Source organism: Bos grunniens, chromosome 26 (genome assembly GCF_055505025.1).
Source record: "Bos grunniens cultivar Pamir isolate PY7600 chromosome 26, Bosgru_T2T1.0, whole genome shotgun sequence".
In the NCBI taxonomy this organism is placed as follows: Eukaryota; Metazoa; Chordata; class Mammalia; order Artiodactyla; family Bovidae; genus Bos; species Bos grunniens.
In genome coordinates, this window is record NC_141190.1 from 21,412,069 (window position 1) to 21,429,654 (window position 17,586).

At 47.4% G+C, this 17,586-nt stretch overlaps 1 protein-coding gene across 1 annotated transcript; it reads left to right on the forward strand.

Annotated features, from left to right (window-relative positions):
* Positions 1 to 3: 3 nt before the first annotated feature.
* SCD (stearoyl-CoA desaturase) lies at positions 4 to 15,939 on the forward strand. The gene is made up of 6 exons (XM_086377263.1): positions 4 to 918; positions 1,436 to 1,718; positions 5,583 to 5,713; positions 7,177 to 7,382; positions 8,960 to 9,192; positions 11,881 to 15,939. Exons 1-6 carry the CDS (start codon positions 892 to 894, stop codon positions 12,078 to 12,080), a joined length of 1,080 nt encoding a protein of 359 aa, XP_086233389.1. The 5' UTR covers positions 4 to 891; the 3' UTR covers positions 12,081 to 15,939.
* Positions 15,940 to 17,586: the final 1,647 nt, after the last annotated feature.

The window sequence follows — 17,586 nt, forward strand, 5'->3', positions numbered from 1 at the left end:
GGCACAGAGGGAGGCGGGGCTTGGCCGGGAGCGCGGCCCCGGGCCCGGGTTTGAGGACACGTCTCCCCTCCTACGCGTCTAGACGAGCGGGAAGGCTGGGGTGGAGTTGTGTGGAGTGGTCGCCCTCGTGGTTTCCCCACTCTTTCCCAGGAAACTTCCCCAGTGCCCATCCATTTGCGAATTGCCCGGGGCCAGTCCTGGGCTGGCACGCATCCCCGCGCCACTCCCCGACTGGGTCCTCTCCCTCTCCCCCAGCGCCTCAGAGGCGGCAGGGTGCCCGGTAGAGGCCCAGCGGCCGATGTAAGAGAAGCCGAGGAGAAAGGGAGGGGAGGGGTAGTGAGGAGCTCGCGGCAGAGGGAACAGCAGATTGCGCCGAGCCAATGGCAACGGCAGGACGAGGTGGCACCAAATTCCCTTCGGCCAATGACGCGCCAGAGTCTACAGAAGCCCATTAGCATTTCCCCAGGGGCAGGGGCAGAGGCAGGGGCTGCGGCGGCCAAGCCGCGGTGTGTCTGCAGCATCCAGTTCTTGCTTCTTCGGCCCCCAGCACGCCTCGGCGCTCTGTCTCCTCCCCTCTCCCGCCCATGCGGATCTCCCACGGTGAACCAACTCTGCGCACTTTGCCCCTTGTTGGCAACGAATAAAAGAGGTCTGAGGAAATACGGGACACAGTCACCCCCTGCCAGCGCTAGCCTTTAAATCCCCAGCACAGCAGGTCGGGTCCGGACACCGGTCCAGCGCGCACCGTGCAGCGGAAGGTCCCGAGCGCAGCGCTGCGGATCGCCACGCAAAAGCAGGCTCAGGAACTAGTCTACACTCAGTTTGGACTGCCCCGAACTCCGCTCCGCAGTCTCAGCCCCGAGAAAGTGATCCCAGTGTCTGAGAGCCCAGATGCCGGCCCACTTGCTGCAAGAGGAGGTGAGAGCTTCCGAGTAATGGCCCCCAGACCCCGGGTTCGCGGGTGCTGGTGGGGCTTCTGGGCGACTCACTGGAGAAGAGTTGAGATCACCGCGGGAGAACATAGCCGTCTTTTGCGAGTTGTGCTGCCTTCAGTTTGTTGGGAATGGGGATTGTAATTTGCAAACTTAGGTCTCCCAACTTTCGTTTCTTAAACTTTAAAGAGAAACCTGGTCCTGCCGGTAGCCTTCTGTATGTAGGTATGCGGGCTTTCCTTTGTGTGCTCGTTGGGGTGCGAGTGTTTCACTCCTCTTTCTTATCTCCCCTTCACCTTGAGGTTTCACCTCCTCTCCCCAGTCTCTGCATAGTTCCTGGGCACTTCCCTGTCTTCCGCCTTCCCTCAGGTAACCTGGGTATTGGGACCGGGTCTATGCCTATCCCCCGCCCTTCCCCCAGCTTGACTAGGGAGTGAAGCGGTCCCTACTACCTCCACGTGTCCTCTCCTCTCTCTTGACCCTCCACTTCCTCTCCCTTCCAGATCTCTAGCTCCTACACAACCACCACCACCATCACAGCACCTCCTTCCAGGGTCCTGCAGAATGGAGGGGGCAAATTGGAGAAGACTCCCCTATACTTGGAAGAAGACATCCGCCCTGAAATGAGAGATGACATCTATGACCCAACTTACCAGGATAAGGAGGGCCCAAAGCCCAAGCTTGAGTATGTTTGGAGAAACATCATCCTCATGTCTCTGTTACACTTGGGAGCCCTATATGGGATCACATTGATCCCCACCTGCAAGATATACACCTATCTCTGGGGTAAGAAGTTCCCATGTCCTCCTGACCCAGTACCCCAGGTTCTCTCCACTCTTTTAGTTAAGTAAGATCTTACATAGAGTACAAACACCAGCCCCTCCAGGCTGAGGTTTTCCCAGCCATTTCTCTTTGGTGTCCTGAGAGGCTGGATGGCCTGGGAACAGAGCCTAGGGGGGTTGGGATGCAGGAGCGTCCACTCTGGGGGATCTTTTAATTTTGGTGTTGGGGCTGGAGCCCTGAGACCATGGGCCTCAGGTTTTGAAATGAGCAGAACTATGCCAGAGAGTCAGCTTTTTCTGAAAGAGGTTTTCTGTTTTAATTCTTTTGCTTGACTGCTTGTCCCAGCCCTGCCAGCCAAGAAAGAATCAGGGTCCCTACCTGGGAGGCATGGGGACGTTGGACTAGATGAGTGACTTTAGAGGGCTTAAGCTGAGTCTAGTCATGGGGTAATGAGAACAACGGCTCAGGAGGAGAGTTAGTAGTAGGGGAACAGAGTGGTGGTCATGCACAAACTTATTTTGCCCTGACCCTTGGCCCTTTCCGGCTCCTTGGTTACAAAACAGATGAAGAAGGCTCCTGTGTAACCTAGTTTACACAGATTGATCTGTGACTCCATGTAGGTCTCGACTGTACATGCCACTTGACAAAATGTTCTTAGAATGAAATAAGGTTCAAGAAGTGTTCCATGTCCCATTCCACACCCATCCCGCTCCAGCCGTTCTCTCCCAGGCCCGGGCAGCCCTGGCCTTCAGACTGCTGCAGTGAGGGGGACAGTCCCCAGTGTATCCCTGACCTGCCTGCCCTTAGCTCAGCTCTTTCAGGAATCCATGGGCTTGGGCTGACAGCAGGGCCCTGCCGCCTGCACACGCACATGCGCTCTGCAGGCATTCCTACCTCTGCCACTGAGTCTGGCTTGGGAAGGGGAAACAGAGAGCCCTAAAGACCAGGGATCGGAGGGTGGGGCACATCAGCACTCTCTGAGAGGGGCAGGCCAGAACTCCCCCTCCAGAAAGCAACTGTAGGTCTTCCAGAGCAGTCTTGGGTGTGGGGTGCTTGCAGACAGCTGCACTCTTGGAGGGGAGTTACATAGAAGGGCTGGCGGGCCAAGTTTCAGCCAAGTCCTCCAGAACCTCTTTGGTCTAAAGGTGGTGAATCTGGTCTGTGGAGCTTTTGGGAGGAATCCTCTTGGTAATCCATGGGCAGAAATGCAGCTGGGTAGATCCCCTCTCTCAGTTTTTCAAGGAACACACTGGGGACAATAGTACTTTTTTTTAAGATTAGAAAGATAGTGCTTTTTTACATGTGTTTAATTGCTGGGGCCAGCCAGGCACCAATGAAATCGTTTCATCTGCAGACCAGGAACGGCTCTTATTTTTGAGGGGAGGGGGACATCTGTTCTCTAGTCCTTCTGAGAACCCAGCAGAACTTGAGTTCTGGAATTTCAGTTCAAATTGAGGAATCAGGAGCAGGACAGGGAATCCCCAGGGAGACTTTGGACTCCTTTCTCCACCCCTTCTCCCCAGTAGAGAAGTCTTCACCAGGTGTTTGGTGAAAGTGTTTGATCACCTGCAAGCCCCTTCCATCCCCAAGAGTCCCTGAAAGCCTCGTAAAGTCCTGAGCTTGACCAGATGCTGCTGCTCACTGCTTTCCCTCGGCTGCTGGTGCAGGGAGCAGAATGCTATCTGCAAACCAGGGCTGTGCCCACTACCTTTTAGGTGCCCTGCCCATGAGTGTGTGCTGTGCCTTTGGACAGAGAAATGTGCCACATGGAGACTGGATGGTGACTTTTGTATCCTGTCCCTGGGCGCTGTGGTGGATGGCTTAGCTGATGGAATGACTGGTTTGATGTGGGGATATCAGAACTCTTGTCTTAAGGAACAAAAGGGGGGTAGGGGGAGGGTCAGAGGGTCCTCAGAGTTCAGGAGCTTCGCTTTACCTTTTCTTGTTTTATCCCTAAGGATGGTGTTAAATTAGCAAATGCTTATGATTCCAGCATTTCTCATGACTGAGCAGTTTTGGTGTCTCAGAACAGCCTTGAGGGAAGGGCTGAAGAGATATCTCTGGCTACACTGAGGGACCATGGGGCAAACTTCTCCAGTCTCTTTCTTGGGACTAAATCTGAGGTTTTGCTTAACCACCAGTATAATAGAGAATGAGTTTCCAACTGACCCAAAGCCTTCTAGTAGATAGGCTTAGAGGTGCTGATAGAAAAAGGCACCAGAGCGTTTGAGTGCTTTTTCCAATTCCTCTGTTAATGCAGCGATCTTAGGTACTTTTCTGAGTCAACTTGCCAGGGTCTTCTGTGGCATGAAACAACCCTAAGAGCTTCTTTGCTTCTGAGCTGAGTGCTTCTTCTTTTGTGCCCAAAGACCTTTTCCTTTACCCTTGGTGACTGGTGGGCTGTGGCTCAACTGTCATCTATCCAGGTGTAGATGCAGACAGATATGGCCTCTGAAAGGCTATTACCACATGCCCGGGGTCCAGCAAATCACCTAGGGCCCCAACCCCGTCCAGAGGGCTATGAGTAGAGGAAGTCTCACCGGGACAGACTCTGGCTCCATGGCTCTCCTCCTGTTCTGTAGGAGAAATTGGATAGGGTAGAGGAAGATGGGTTGGGTGGGAGCTTGTTTAGGAAACTGGTATCTGTGGCTGGAGAACACAGAACGATTTGTTACAATGTACAGTGTCTCCAACTGCAACTAAGTTCAGTGGCCACTGAGAATCTATTGTTTCTAGCCGCTTCCCTAGGAATGAAACATTGTCAATAGTCACTGCTCTACCAAGGCCTCAGCCCCTGCCTCCCTAGAGCTATTGAGCAGAGGAAGGTGGGTGGCTGTTGGGTTGCCCAGCAACCCACCTCCCAGTTAGAGACTCTATTTGGCACCTGGAACCTGCAGACCTCCAGGAAGGTGAGGCATGACAGTGTTGGGCAACTTTGAGCCTGTCCTGCCGTTATCTAGAATTAGCCTTGCCAGCTGGAGTATGCGCTAGCAGAGGGATATGGCAAAGGCAAGACATATCTGGCAAGACATATGCCACAGAATCGTGGGCATATCTTGGGGAGGTGGATGGTATACATCCTTGTGGCAGACTTCTGGAACACGAACCACTTAGTTGAGACAAAAATCTAGTTTCAAGACATGGCTCCATTTCCTAGCCATGTGACTACAGATAAACACTTAACTTTGCTGAGCATTTGTTTTTTCAGCCGCAAAGCGAGGGATATTAAACCCCTTTCAAGATATCTAGTGAATCAGAAAACATAAAATCCTTGGCGAAGCTTAAGACACTGCAGCTATGACTGATGTGCAGGGTGAATTTTCCCCTCCTGTGGCCACATTGTCTGCTAAAAGGTTTTTGGACCACTTGGTAAATAGTTATAGTTCTGAGCCCCCTTAATGTCCCCTAGAACCCAGGAACCCTCAAATGGGTCAGTACCCAGACTCTACTGTCTGTTAAATATTTTAATACCACCCTTGCCCATGGGTCTTAAGCACTGCTGTAGTGGTCTGTGGTCCTTAAACTGTTGAAGAAGGTTAGCAGAAGGTCAGAGGGGATGGGACTTGGGAGAATATCCCTCATAACTGAGAATGCCAAGTGGCCGGGGGGTAAGAGGCCTCTTCTCTCTCTTGCCTTTCTGAAGTTCCCTGGGACTCCTAAGCTTATTCCAGCTCCTAGGTTAGATGATGAGAGAGGATGATACTTTTCAAGTGATTAAAATCAAAGGAGCCTAAGAGATCAAGGTATCCCTGGAGTTCAGGGGAAAGCAGATCCTCACTGGGAGCCTACACACACTCTGGCCTGAGGAAAACATCATGCAAACACTTTCCCAGGTTCGTGACTGCCTGCCCTGTCTTATCCTGGCAGTGTTATTCTACTATCTGATGGGTGCCCTGGGCATCACAGCAGGGGCCCATCGCCTGTGGAGTCACCGAACCTACAAAGCTCGGCTGCCTCTGAGGGTCTTCCTGATCATTGGCAACACCATGGCGTTCCAGGTAAGAAGCCAGCTGTGCTCAGCTCTTTTTCTCCTCACTCTTGATCGATGAGCTGGTGGCGGAATGGAGGCGATCAGTGCCTGGAGAGGGACAGCACCTGGACAGCCACTTCACTTTCCTCTCTCCTTGTGGTTAAGTTCCGGTTCAGTCCCGAAGTCCATAAAACATAAGGATACTTCTGAGTGACTGGCAGAGGCAAGTAGGAGATAAAGAGGAAATACTGTCAGTGTGTAGGGTCATTTTTGAACCTCTGTTATCACCCAGTCTGGCTGTTGTGGTCTTTCATAAGTGCATAAGGCAAGAGCTGAGCCTGGCTTCATGGGCAGACATTGGACAAAACATTCACAACTCTGGGTGGATGTCTTCTAACCCTCTATCACAATGGGGTTGAAGTTAATGTTTCACAGATTCTTCTTTGAAACTCTGTTGTTTTCAGGTAAGACGATCAAACACTTTTATAGTGCTGTCCATATGTCTGGCACTATTCTAAGCGCTTGACATAGATTGCCTCATTAAACCCTCACAACAGTCGTAGGAGGTAGGTATTATTGTTATCCCCATTTCACAGATGGGGAAATTGTGTCACTGAGGGTTTAGGCAGACCAACATTATGGTCCTTTTAATGGGTTACCAGGCTGCCTAAGTCAAGTGTTGAGGTTTGTTGAAGCAGAAAGTTTTTAGCAGAGATAGAATGAAGGGGACTGGAGAAAGAGAACTCATAGTTATTAAGCAGTAGCAAAGGGCAAAAGATAGCATGTAGTGAGGGGCCTAGCTTGGAACAAGAGGAAAACACAAGGAAGCCCAGTTAGTCTCCTTCTCCATGGCAATATCCCACGATTGCATAATCATCTCTGCCATATGCCTTAATGCCTCAAGGGCTCCTGATATTGTACCCACGGGGCAAAACAAGGAAGCGAGATTGGCACTGTATGGGATAGAAAGAGTCCCAGAGGCCATTTGGGAATGTGGTCATATCGTGATTTATCTGTCTGGCTTTTTCAAGTTGTGTGAGTTATCTCTTGCCAAGGCATCAGAATGGAACTGCCCACAGCTTCATCCATTGACCAGGATGCTAAGACACAAGGTTGCCTGCCTCCTGTTATCCACGCTCAGGGATTAGGCACCCCACACCCCATTTCTTGCTTGAAGAATTGCAGTGTTCCCTCCTAATGAAACTCTGAGCCCTGTACAATCTTCCTACATTCCACTCACCACATAACCCTCGAGAAGCAGCCAGCCCTGTTCATGTGGTCCTGAGACTTGAAGTTGCTTTTCCACTTATGCTTCAGCAGCAAGTTTAAGGAAAGGAGGCAACTCCATGACTTCTCCTTTGGAGCACCAACTCCTAGGTATTTTGTGAGGTTGGGCTGAGAGCTGTGGGCTCTGGAAGACGCCTGGCAATTGGAATTCCCCTGAGAGGGTGTCTTTCCACAGGCCTTCATTCCTCTTCTCTGTTCCTCTAGAATGACGTTTTTGAATGGTCCCGAGATCACCGTGCCCACCACAAGTTTTCAGAAACGGATGCCGACCCCCACAATTCCCGACGTGGCTTTTTCTTCTCTCACGTGGGTTGGCTGCTTGTGCGCAAACACCCAGCTGTCAAAGAAAAGGGTTCCACGCTAAATTTATCCGACCTAAGAGCCGAGAAGCTGGTGATGTTCCAGAGGAGGTGAGTGACATGATGATGGAGCTGGGGACCTGGCATTAGGGGACCCCCTTTTTTCTCCTAGGACTTGTCAACATGAGCTGAGAAATTTACTTGGTTTCTATATCTCAAATTACAATTTAAAACCCTAATTTTTAATAGCCCATGAGCCCAGAGCCATAGACTGTTGTTTCTTTTTCTCTGAACTACCTAAGCCAATTAAATTCAACAAATGTTTGTTGACCTAGGACGGTCATGGATACAAAGCCAAGTGTGTCATAGTCCTTACCTTCAAGGAGTTCATAGCTTACTGGGGAGTGGAAGGATAAGCCAAGTGTCCAAATACCTATGATACATGGCAAAATATTTTCCATAGCGAGGAGAGGCACAAAAGGGAGGGAGACTGTAGAGTGGGGAACATCAGGGAAGCTTATGAAGAAAGTAGCTTTGGAATCCACTGATGGATGGCACAGGGCAGGTGGGTGGGGGGACAGTGCAAACAGAAAGAAAGAGCTGAAGCGTACTCCTGCAACAGAGTCCTTTTGCTTGAAATACAGGGTGTGGTAGGAAAAAAGACTAGCAGCAGAGACTGATGCCATTGTTATGGAGTCTTACAAGCAGACAAGGTGTAATTCAACCCAAGCAATAGGAAACCATGGCAAGGTTTTTGAGCCAGAAGGTGGCATGGTTGGAGGTGTGCTTTAGAACGGTACCTCTGGGGTGGATGAGAGAAGGCATTGAACTAAAGAGGTGGGGAAGTCTTGGGTTTCTGTGCAGGGAAGTGGTGGTAGGAATGGAGAGGAGTTGAAGGCAGCAGGGCTTACTAATGATACCAGAGTAGCAGACTTAACTGCTGAAGGTGTCTAGGAAATCAGTTCCCTGGTAATGTTGATGCTTGCTGTACCTTTGGGAGGAGGAAGAATGGAACAGGGCCTCCAGAGGGACAGATCTGCTGGCATCTAGGACATTTGGGGTGCCTCTCTGAGGGCGAAGAAGAGGAAGGATGAGAAAGATTCCTGGCTAGCAGGAGATGAAGGCAACATACTAAACAAAAACCCTGGGGACTTCCCTGGTGGTCCGGTGGTTAAGACTCCACACGTGCACGAGGCACAGGTTGGATCTCTGGTCCAGGAACTAAGATCCCCTTGTGCCACCTGGTGTGGCCAAAAAAAAAAAAAAAGATTGACTTAAACATAGATTCTGCGAAGAGCACTGCTGAAAGGGAAAGGAAGCCCAAAGGCAGAACAGAAAAACCCGGGAAGGAGAACTCAGTCTGTAATTTGGACCCTGTCTATTTCCCTGAAGTAGTAAAAGAGAGCAATGGATTTAGAGTCAGGAGTTGAAACATTCCAGTCCTTGCTCCACCACTTCCTGGTAGTGTGACCCTAGAAAAGTCATTTAACCCCTCATTACCTCATCTCAGAAGTATGATAATAACACTGTATTCTCAGAAAATTTCCTTGCCCATTCGCTCTTGTTCTGTTGCCTGCCACACTGTGCTCTCAGTGTAGAAAGGGACAGCCCCGCCCTGTGAGAGTGGAAAATCAGGTAGGTCTCAGCGTCCCCTCTCCACTCACTGAGCCTGTGATCTCTCAATGCAGGTACTACAAACCTGGTGTCCTGTTGTTGTGCTTCATCCTGCCCACACTCGTGCCGTGGTATCTGTGGGATGAAACGTTTCAAAACAGCTTGTTTTTTGCCACCTTATTCCGTTATGCCCTTGGGCTCAACGTCACCTGGCTGGTGAATAGTGCTGCCCATATGTATGGATACCGCCCTTATGACAAGACCATCAACCCCCGAGAGAATATTCTGGTTTCACTGGGAGCTGTGGGTAAGTCAGCAGTCCACAGCAAGACCACATCTAGTGGTCTGCTGCTTAGGGTATTAGGTTACGTGCCAGAAAAACTAGATTTACCTGTTTTATGACCCCTCTCCATATGTCATTCCACTATAAAACTAAGGGACAGTATTAGAAAACCCTTGAAAGTTAAGCAACAAGTCCTATGTAAAGAGAAAAGGGTGAAAAATGACAATGCCTTTAATTCCAGGTTTAAGAGCAAGCCACAAATGCTATGTATGATGAACCCCTTTGGGCTGTTCTCTTCCCAGTCATCTCTGATCTGGGTGGTAGTCTTGCTTGGGGCAGGGAATGCATAAATAGAAGAGTAGGGTCATCTGGGTGGCCAGAAAGCCTAGTATTTTACATTTAGTTGTGATATATAGAACAAATACTTGTCATTTAACTCACTAAGCTTCTCTTTTATCACCTTCCTGTATTCAGAGGGGCAATATTTGAAGTGTATTACATGCCTTACTACCTGGTGATGCCAGTATGAAGGACATCAAAGCAACTGTTGGTGGCCCTTTATCACCATCTACCACTCTCTTCTCTTATCCTTTATTTTTCTCTCTTCTGTTTCTCTGCTGTGCTGGGAACACTCCCTCCCCACAGTGTGACTTAGGAAACTACCATAAAGCAATCACTCACTGACCTAATGCTGACTATTCAGGAATTTATTTCTACCATTCCTGTTCTAATAGCCAGACAGTAGGGTTCTGCCATCTGTCTCCATTTTCTTTTTCTTTTTTTTTGGTCTGTCACTCTTTTCAGCTAAATATACACCTTGACTAAGGCCTGGAATTAGGTTTCCTTAGGCAGACCCCACGGCCTCTTCCAGTGATCAGGGCCTCTGGTCATCCAGCACAGATAGGTAACCTCCCTGCTCCACACATATACATGTGCCATGGCCTAGCCGTCACTCAGTTCTCTTTAAAACCTTCCTTTATACTCTCAACCCTGACCATCTTTTTCTTTTTTATTATTCTCTGTACTAAAGACATCTTTTTCATTCCTTTTTAATTTTCATGCATCTTTCCCTCCTTCCAGACACTGTGTACTGTTTACATGCTCTTACTCTGAACCATGTTTGAAATCAATCACATTATAGGCTATTTTCATAGAAAACCAGTGAATGTCATGGAAGGTTTCTGGAATGAGATCAGTCCTGTACTGCAAACAGATCTGTTGTGAGCTTCCCCTATTCAGAGTGGCTGTCAGTATGTCACTTACCATTCGTTCCTTCATCCCTGTTGCTCCCCATTTATCACCTCACCCTTTGTTCTCTGGTCGCCTGTTTCCCCTGCTTGCCTGCCATTCTAATCTTGTTCTTCTTGAATTACCTCCCCACCCCCAGTCACATGCTCATCTTCTCTCTGCCAGAGCTAACCTCCCTGCTTGAGCCTCTCTTGGCTCTATCTTGCTGTTCCAGTTACAGAGTCTCATCCTTCTTTTGCCCACTAACCTTCCTCCGCTTTCTTTCCTCCCTTGGCACCGTGTGTGTGTCTGATTGTTTTAAATCTGATAAGTGTGGGCCTAGCTAGTGCTTAGACAGAGCCTAGTTGCAAAGTCATTTATGGAAATTAGCGATCTTCCATCAGTACCTTTAGCCTTGGGGTTATCCTACCCTCCTACTCAGTTCTCATTGAATAAACTGATGAGCCACACTGTGAACAAACCTTGAGATGGTGCCCTGGATGGTGTTATTCCCGTCACAGGACTTCCTTCCTTGTTGGTTATTAATGTCACTATTACTGTACTGGGGCTCTTTCATCTTCAGAGGGTTCAGTACACTCTTTTATTAGCTATTCTTTACCCCAGCCTCATAAGGGTATTGTTATTGAATGTGGTTCACAAAGAAGAGCCTGCCTAGGACTGGAGAACTCTGTCTATGGAGTTTCCACAGCTTGACTCATTATAGAAATTATTCTGAATCTAGAATTTCTTTGATTTTCCTCTGTCCAGCAAAGTGAACTGCTCGTTTCAGAATTTTAGAGGCTGGAAGGAATACCTAAGCTTTTTGATTCTTATTCCCTCAGAGAGCTTCTGTTTTATCAGCATCATCCCAGGGTGAAAGCTCAAAGAATTAGGAGCCAAAACAGTCCACTCTGAACCAGTAGAGGCGAGGAAACTTAGGCCCCTGGGCTAGGCCTCCTTTCTTCTGACTTTTGACTGTGTCGCCCAGTTCTCTTGGTACCTTCAACCCTTGGAGAGAGTGCCCATGCGGTGGGGGAAAGTGTGCTTCTTTGCTCATCTTTGTAAGAAACCCAGTAAAAGTTCTTCATTCTGGACTCTGTCCGCTCTAACACATGCACATATGCACAGAGCCTTTAGGGTCTTATACAAACATGTAGTGAGGCTCTGGGGTTTTCTAGTCTAAACCCCATTCCTACTGATAGCAGTTTCTCTCAAATCATCTTATTTTCTCAGAGAAACTGCCAGCCCTTCTCCCACAAAGGTTCCCAGAGAGCCATGGTGACCAGGTTCTCCCCAGTCATTTCTTAAGATGCCTCTGAGGGGATCTATTTGGTTCAGAGTTTAAAAGACTAGCTGCATTCATTCATTCAACAGCAACAGGTGTCTACTAGGTGTGAGGCATTCTGCTAGGGAACCAGAGTGCCAAGATCAAGAATCCAGCAATCCACAGTATAGCTGCTTAACTTTTCTCTGCTTTTGTTCCAGGTGAGGGCTTCCACAACTACCACCACACCTTTCCTTATGACTACTCAGCCAGTGAGTACCGCTGGCACATCAACTTTACCACGTTCTTCATTGATTGCATGGCTGCCATCGGTCTGGCTTATGACCGGAAGAAAGTATCCAAGGCTGCCATCTTGGCCAGGATAAAAAGAACTGGAGAGGAAAGCTACAAGAGTGGCTGAATTTGTGGTCCCTTGGGTTCCTTTTCCAAAAGCCATCTGGGCAGAGGTTTAATGTTCTGTTTATTAACTACTGAATAATGCTACCAGGATGCTAAAGATGACGTTAACCCATTACAGTACAGTATTCTTTAAAATTTTCTTTTTAAATTGAAAGCCAACAACTCTGCCTTTATGATGCTAAGCTCATGTTCTTATTTCTTCTCCTATCTTCTTTCTCTTCTGTTCCCATTATCCTTCCCTTTGTTTTGTCCCTGTCACCTTCCTTTCTCCTTCTCCTCATTGCCCCCCAGGCAAGCAGGTGGTCAGTCATTGGTGGGTTTCCAGCTTCCAAAGCCTAGACAACCCTTCTGTAGTCTCAAACTAGTGGTCTTTGCCCCGGCTGACCCTTTCCTTGAGCTGTCTGAGCTTTAAGGTGGATGGCTCAAGCTAGAGATATGACAGAATCTTCTGGGAAGGGCCTTGATGATCTTCAGCCCAGACTTTTGCTAAATGAAATGGAAAAATAACTTTATTTTGGCACCAAACTGAAAAAACAGGTAAATTGTCAGGGGAGAGAGTCAGCATGCATGGTGTGATTGATAAATAGGATGAGTTGAAGTGGGAAACAAGGCAGGAAGCTCCTGCTGTGATCAGACACCCCTGTCTGCCCATCACCCAGTATGCTCCCTTTCTCTCCTGACTCTGGGAAATATCTGTGGAGCAGGGCAGTCCTAAAACTCAAAAGCAAATCTCAATGTCCTGATATACTTTAGGCTTAGGATAAAGAAGAAGCATTTAGTTTGTGGTAAAAGTGGTCTCTGCTGCAGACGAATTGTTTTCTTTCTTTCATAACAGGAAGATTTCTTATTCTAGATAACAAGAAATCTTGAGGTTGGTTATTTCCAGAATTGCTGATTCCAGCAGCTCAGGAAATTGTCAAAATTCTTTCATCTTTCTACTCTGCCATCTTGGGGATATTGGTCAGCTCCCCTCATAGTAAGAAGATGGCTACAGCATTTTGAGACTTCAAAAAGAGATACATTGGTGGTATGGTGGTGAGCATAGCTGCCTCCCAAAAAAGAAAGAATTTTAGGAGCCAGAGTTGGGTCAAACATAAAGCTATATATACATGGGTACTTTGGTTGGAATATTAAAGTAATTCTCTTAGAGTATTTCCCTCTGAAAGAGAGGGGGCTTGAAGAAGAGGAAGAATTAGCCAGGTTGCCTCCTTTCCTCTCGCTGCTGGACAGGAGATGGAGAGGTTGAGGGGCAGGGTCTGTAGGCAGTTCCTAAGAGATAGGGTTACAAAAGAAAGGCTCTGAGATCACATTGCTGGGGGATTCAGAAGGTTACTGAGTAAGTTGTTGGGTGTCCTGATATGGAAACTGGTTATACAAACAAGTTAGATGTTGGGTTCATTTCATTAATTCCACTTTCTCCTTGGATTGAGAAAGCATTAGAAGGCTTCTCCCCACGGTGTTGAACCCTTTCACTCATTCCTTCTATTACCTTCTAGCGGAAAATACAGGACTGGCTGGGGGATGGGGTAGGAATCTCTCAACTACCCTATCAATTCTTGGCTCTGCCATCTTTGTCCACTTTCTCCTGCTGGTTTTATCTCCTTGATGTTTCCTTCTTTTTCTGGACAGGCAAGCCTCTTCTGTGTGTATTCAGAGGCAGTGATGGCTACTGCGGTCCAAGTCGTTCCCTCTCTTACCGACAGAATGGTCAGGGTCACTGAACCACTGTTTCTCTTTACAAAGTTGAGCAAGCTGCCACTTTCACTTGGCCTCCAGAGTCTCCGTCTATATCCTTGTGCTCCTTACCACACTGATGACTCCAGACAAGGCTGGCAAAGCCTGCTAGAAACATCCTGGGCACAGGCATTCGCACTCATGAGGCACAGCCAAGCCGAATGCTCATGTTGTGCCAGAGCCAGCCGTGGAGCAAAAGAGGATTTGTTTTTAGTCTCCTCTGTCTGGAGCATGCTGGATGCCCCCAGCTTACTGGATAAGCTGCCTAGCCTGAGTCAGTGCTCCCAGCGGACAGTGCGAGGCTTGCAGAAGCAGGGGGGGCCTAGCCTTCACTGGGAAGCACAAGAAGCAAAGGCAGGTTCCAAGTGCCTCACTCAGAAGGTGGCCCCAGCCCCCTGGAGGGAGCCAGGGTGTACCGCAAGACCTTGACTGAGGCTTAGGATGTGAGATGCCATGAACTTTGCTGAACAGTGTCTCTGTTCAGCAAACTAACCAGCATTCCCCACAACACAGTCTAGGGCAGACAATAGTATAGAGAAGTGTTGGAAGAACCTTGGGTCCCTTTGTCCCTGTAACCTCAGTTGTCTAGGCAGAAACCTGGCTTTATTCTATTTAAAGGTTGAAAATATACAATACCAAATGCTCTGCCACTGTTGAGCTCCAAGGATGGAAAGGAGGAGAACATTTCTTCCTGTATTAATTGGATAGATGGAGGCTACAGAGCTTAGGCTAAACTAAAGGCATCCTTGTCTTTTGAGTTGTTCCTCTCAGTAGGAAAAAAAAAAATCTAATGGAAGATCGCTGTAGATTAGATCCTCTGACCAAGCACCTACCGCTTGGAAATGCCTGTGGGGTAGTTTTAATTCCACAGGTCATCAGATGCATGCTTTACAGCTGATGATCAAAACCAACTTATCTTTCTATTCTAATTGTGTTCCATGGATCTGATCTATACCATGACCCTACACAAGGCTGGATGGTGTCCTTGGGCCCAGGGTACTTGTACTTGTGTAGGTGGGGGTTGTCTACTGAGTAAGGAATACTGTTTTTAAGGTTCTAAAGCTAAATTTAAATGATACATTAATGACCCAAAAACTCAGATCTGATGGTGTCTGAATTTCTAACAGTCCTTGCTTTGTGGGTATGCTGACAACTTATCTGGATGCCTTACATCTTTTCTAAACAGTGTTGCCTCTGAACGTGCTCTGCTCCCTCCCTGCTCCCTCTTTGGAGCCCCTTTGCACCCCAGAGCCTGCAGAAGTGGCTGGTATAAAAGGGGGCCTGGCTAGAGAATGATCAGTGTAGTTGTTTGCAGGATTCCTTTCTGGGCTTCATTTTGGAAACTTTGCTTAGGGCTATTTTTCTTAATTGCCCACATTTGATGGAGGGTAGAAGGAATTTTGAATGTATTTGATTTATTATTATTATTATTATTTTTTAGATTAAAGGATGGTTGTAGCATTTAAAATGGAAATTTTTCCTCCTGGTTAGCTAGTATCCTGAGTGTATTTTCTGTAAGTGTAGCTCAAATGGGTCATCATGAAAAGTTCAAGAAAGCTCGATGTCAAAGTTATATGGGTGGTTAAGGCCAGGGCCTGTCCTACCACTGTGCCACTGACTTGCTATGTGACCCTGGGCAAGTCATTTAACTATAATGTGCCTCAGTTTTCCTTCTGTTAAAATGGGATAATAATACTGACCTACCTCAAAGGGCAGTTTTGAGGCATGACTAATGCTTTTTATAAAGCATCTTGGAATTCTCTTAAGTTCTGAGTATTTTTATAGTAGCAGTATCCACCATGAAGTGTGTCTACCACGAGCCACGTGTCCTGGATGCCGTCAGGAATCTATATGGTTCTCTCTGAGAGATGGAATAAATGCATCAGATAAAGGGTGGATAACTAGCCAGACAAAATCTGAGAATGCATAAACTCATTGCCATGGAAACATACACAGGATACCTTTTCCTTAATTGGGTGGGATTTTTCCCTTTTTATGTGGGATAGTAGTTATTTGTGACCTAAGAATAATTTTGGAATAATTTCTATTAATATCAACTCCAAAGCTAGTTGTACTGATCTGAGATTGTGTTTGTTCATAATAAAAGTGAATCTGATTGCCCTGTGTCTGAGCTTTTTTGGATGTGATTCAGTCTCTTCACCACCCTGTTTATGTCCTGTTCCTGTACCTTTAAGAGTGAAAAAGAAGTAGAAACTGCAATGGTTGACTCATACCCCAGTAACCTGCCCTGCCCTCCTGCCCTTCTAGGGGTAACTTTAGGTTAAACTCAGCCTTGGCAGCAGGAATCCAGGAGTCTGCTGCCATTAGATAAAACATGTTAACACCCAGCAAGCACTTTGGGTCTGGGGAAATACCAGGTCTCCTGTGTGTCCATGGTCACAGGAGCCCAAAATAGAGAAACAGAGAGGAAGGGAGCAGCAGGAGACACTCTTTGGAAAGCAATTTTGTACCTGGCAAGCCAGGTTGGGCCATCCAAGTCATTCATCTGAAATGGAAACAAAAACGTGGTCCCTCAGGGGAATAAAGCTTCCTGAAAATGCTGATTAACAGCAGCAGGAAGACAGGAAAAAAATTCAAGGAAAAGCTTGTAAATTCCTGGAATAGAAAGGGCTTCATGATCATTAGGGGAAAAGGTTTTTAGCTTTTACTACCTTATCTGAGACTGAAGAAGGAAATGGCAACCCGCTCCAGTATTCTTGTCTGAAAAATCCCATGGACAGAGTAGCCTGGCAGGCTACAGTCCATAGGGTCACAAGAGTTGAACATGTCTTAGTGACTAAACCACCACCACCACCTTATCTGAGAATCTGAGTGGAAAAAAGAAGGACATTTTATGGTTTGAGAGATCTTCATTTTCCAACAGGAGCTACCTGGTCAATGGCTGGGCTTCTAAACATTCACCAGAACCAACCTCCCTCACTTCTTAATGTAAAGTTAACCTCACCTTGGACAAGAAGCAAGATTCTCTCTGATTCTGAGCATCCAACATCAAGTGTATATTCATTGAGGTCTTGCCAGACCTTAATAAGTTGATGGTACACTTTCTTAATCAATATCTGGCTTTCCACCCCTTTCCCTCTATTTTGTTTGAAAGGTTTGGGTTGGACATTTTTTCCTGTTGCTCTATAATTGCCCTATTCCTTCCAAGTCTTACCTTTGTCTTGGAGACAGAGACACCAGCCACATGTAAAAATGGCAGTTGCTATAAACTAAAGCCTACCTAGAATGATATATTTGTGATACCAGATCAGATCAGATCAGTCGCTTAGTCGTGTCCGACTCTTTGCGACCTCATGAATCGCAGTACGCCAGGCCTCCCTGTCCATCACCAACTCCTGGAGTTCACCCAGACTCACGTCCATCGAGTCAGTGATGCCATCCAGCCATCTCATCCTCTGTCGTCCCCTTCTCCTCTTGCCCTCAATCCCCCCCAGCATCAGAGTCTTTTCTAATGAGTCAACTCTTCCCATGAGGTGGCCAAAGTACTGGAGTTTCAGCTTTAGCATCATTCCTTCCAAAGAAATCCCAGGGCTGATCTCCTTCAGAATGGACTGGTTGGATCTCCTTGCAGTCCAAGGGACTCTCAAGAGTCTTCTCCAACACCACACTTCAAAAGCATCAATTCTTTGGCGCTCAGCCTTCTTCACAGTCCAACTCTCACATCCATACATGACCACAGGAAAAACCATAGCCTTGACTAGACGAACCTTTGTTGGCAAAGTAATGTCTGTGCTTTTGAATATGCTATCTAG

Excerpts from the sequence above, each read along its gene's own strand:
- SCD (XM_086377263.1), top strand. The coding sequence starts at position 892 with ATGCCGGCCCACTTGCTGCAAGAGGAG. Across the intron at positions 1,719-5,582 it reads GATATACACCTATCTCTGGG|TGTTATTCTACTATCTGATG; the intron begins GTAAGAAGTTCC and ends TTATCCTGGCAG. Across the intron at positions 5,714-7,176 it reads GCAACACCATGGCGTTCCAG|AATGACGTTTTTGAATGGTC; the intron begins GTAAGAAGCCAG and ends CTGTTCCTCTAG.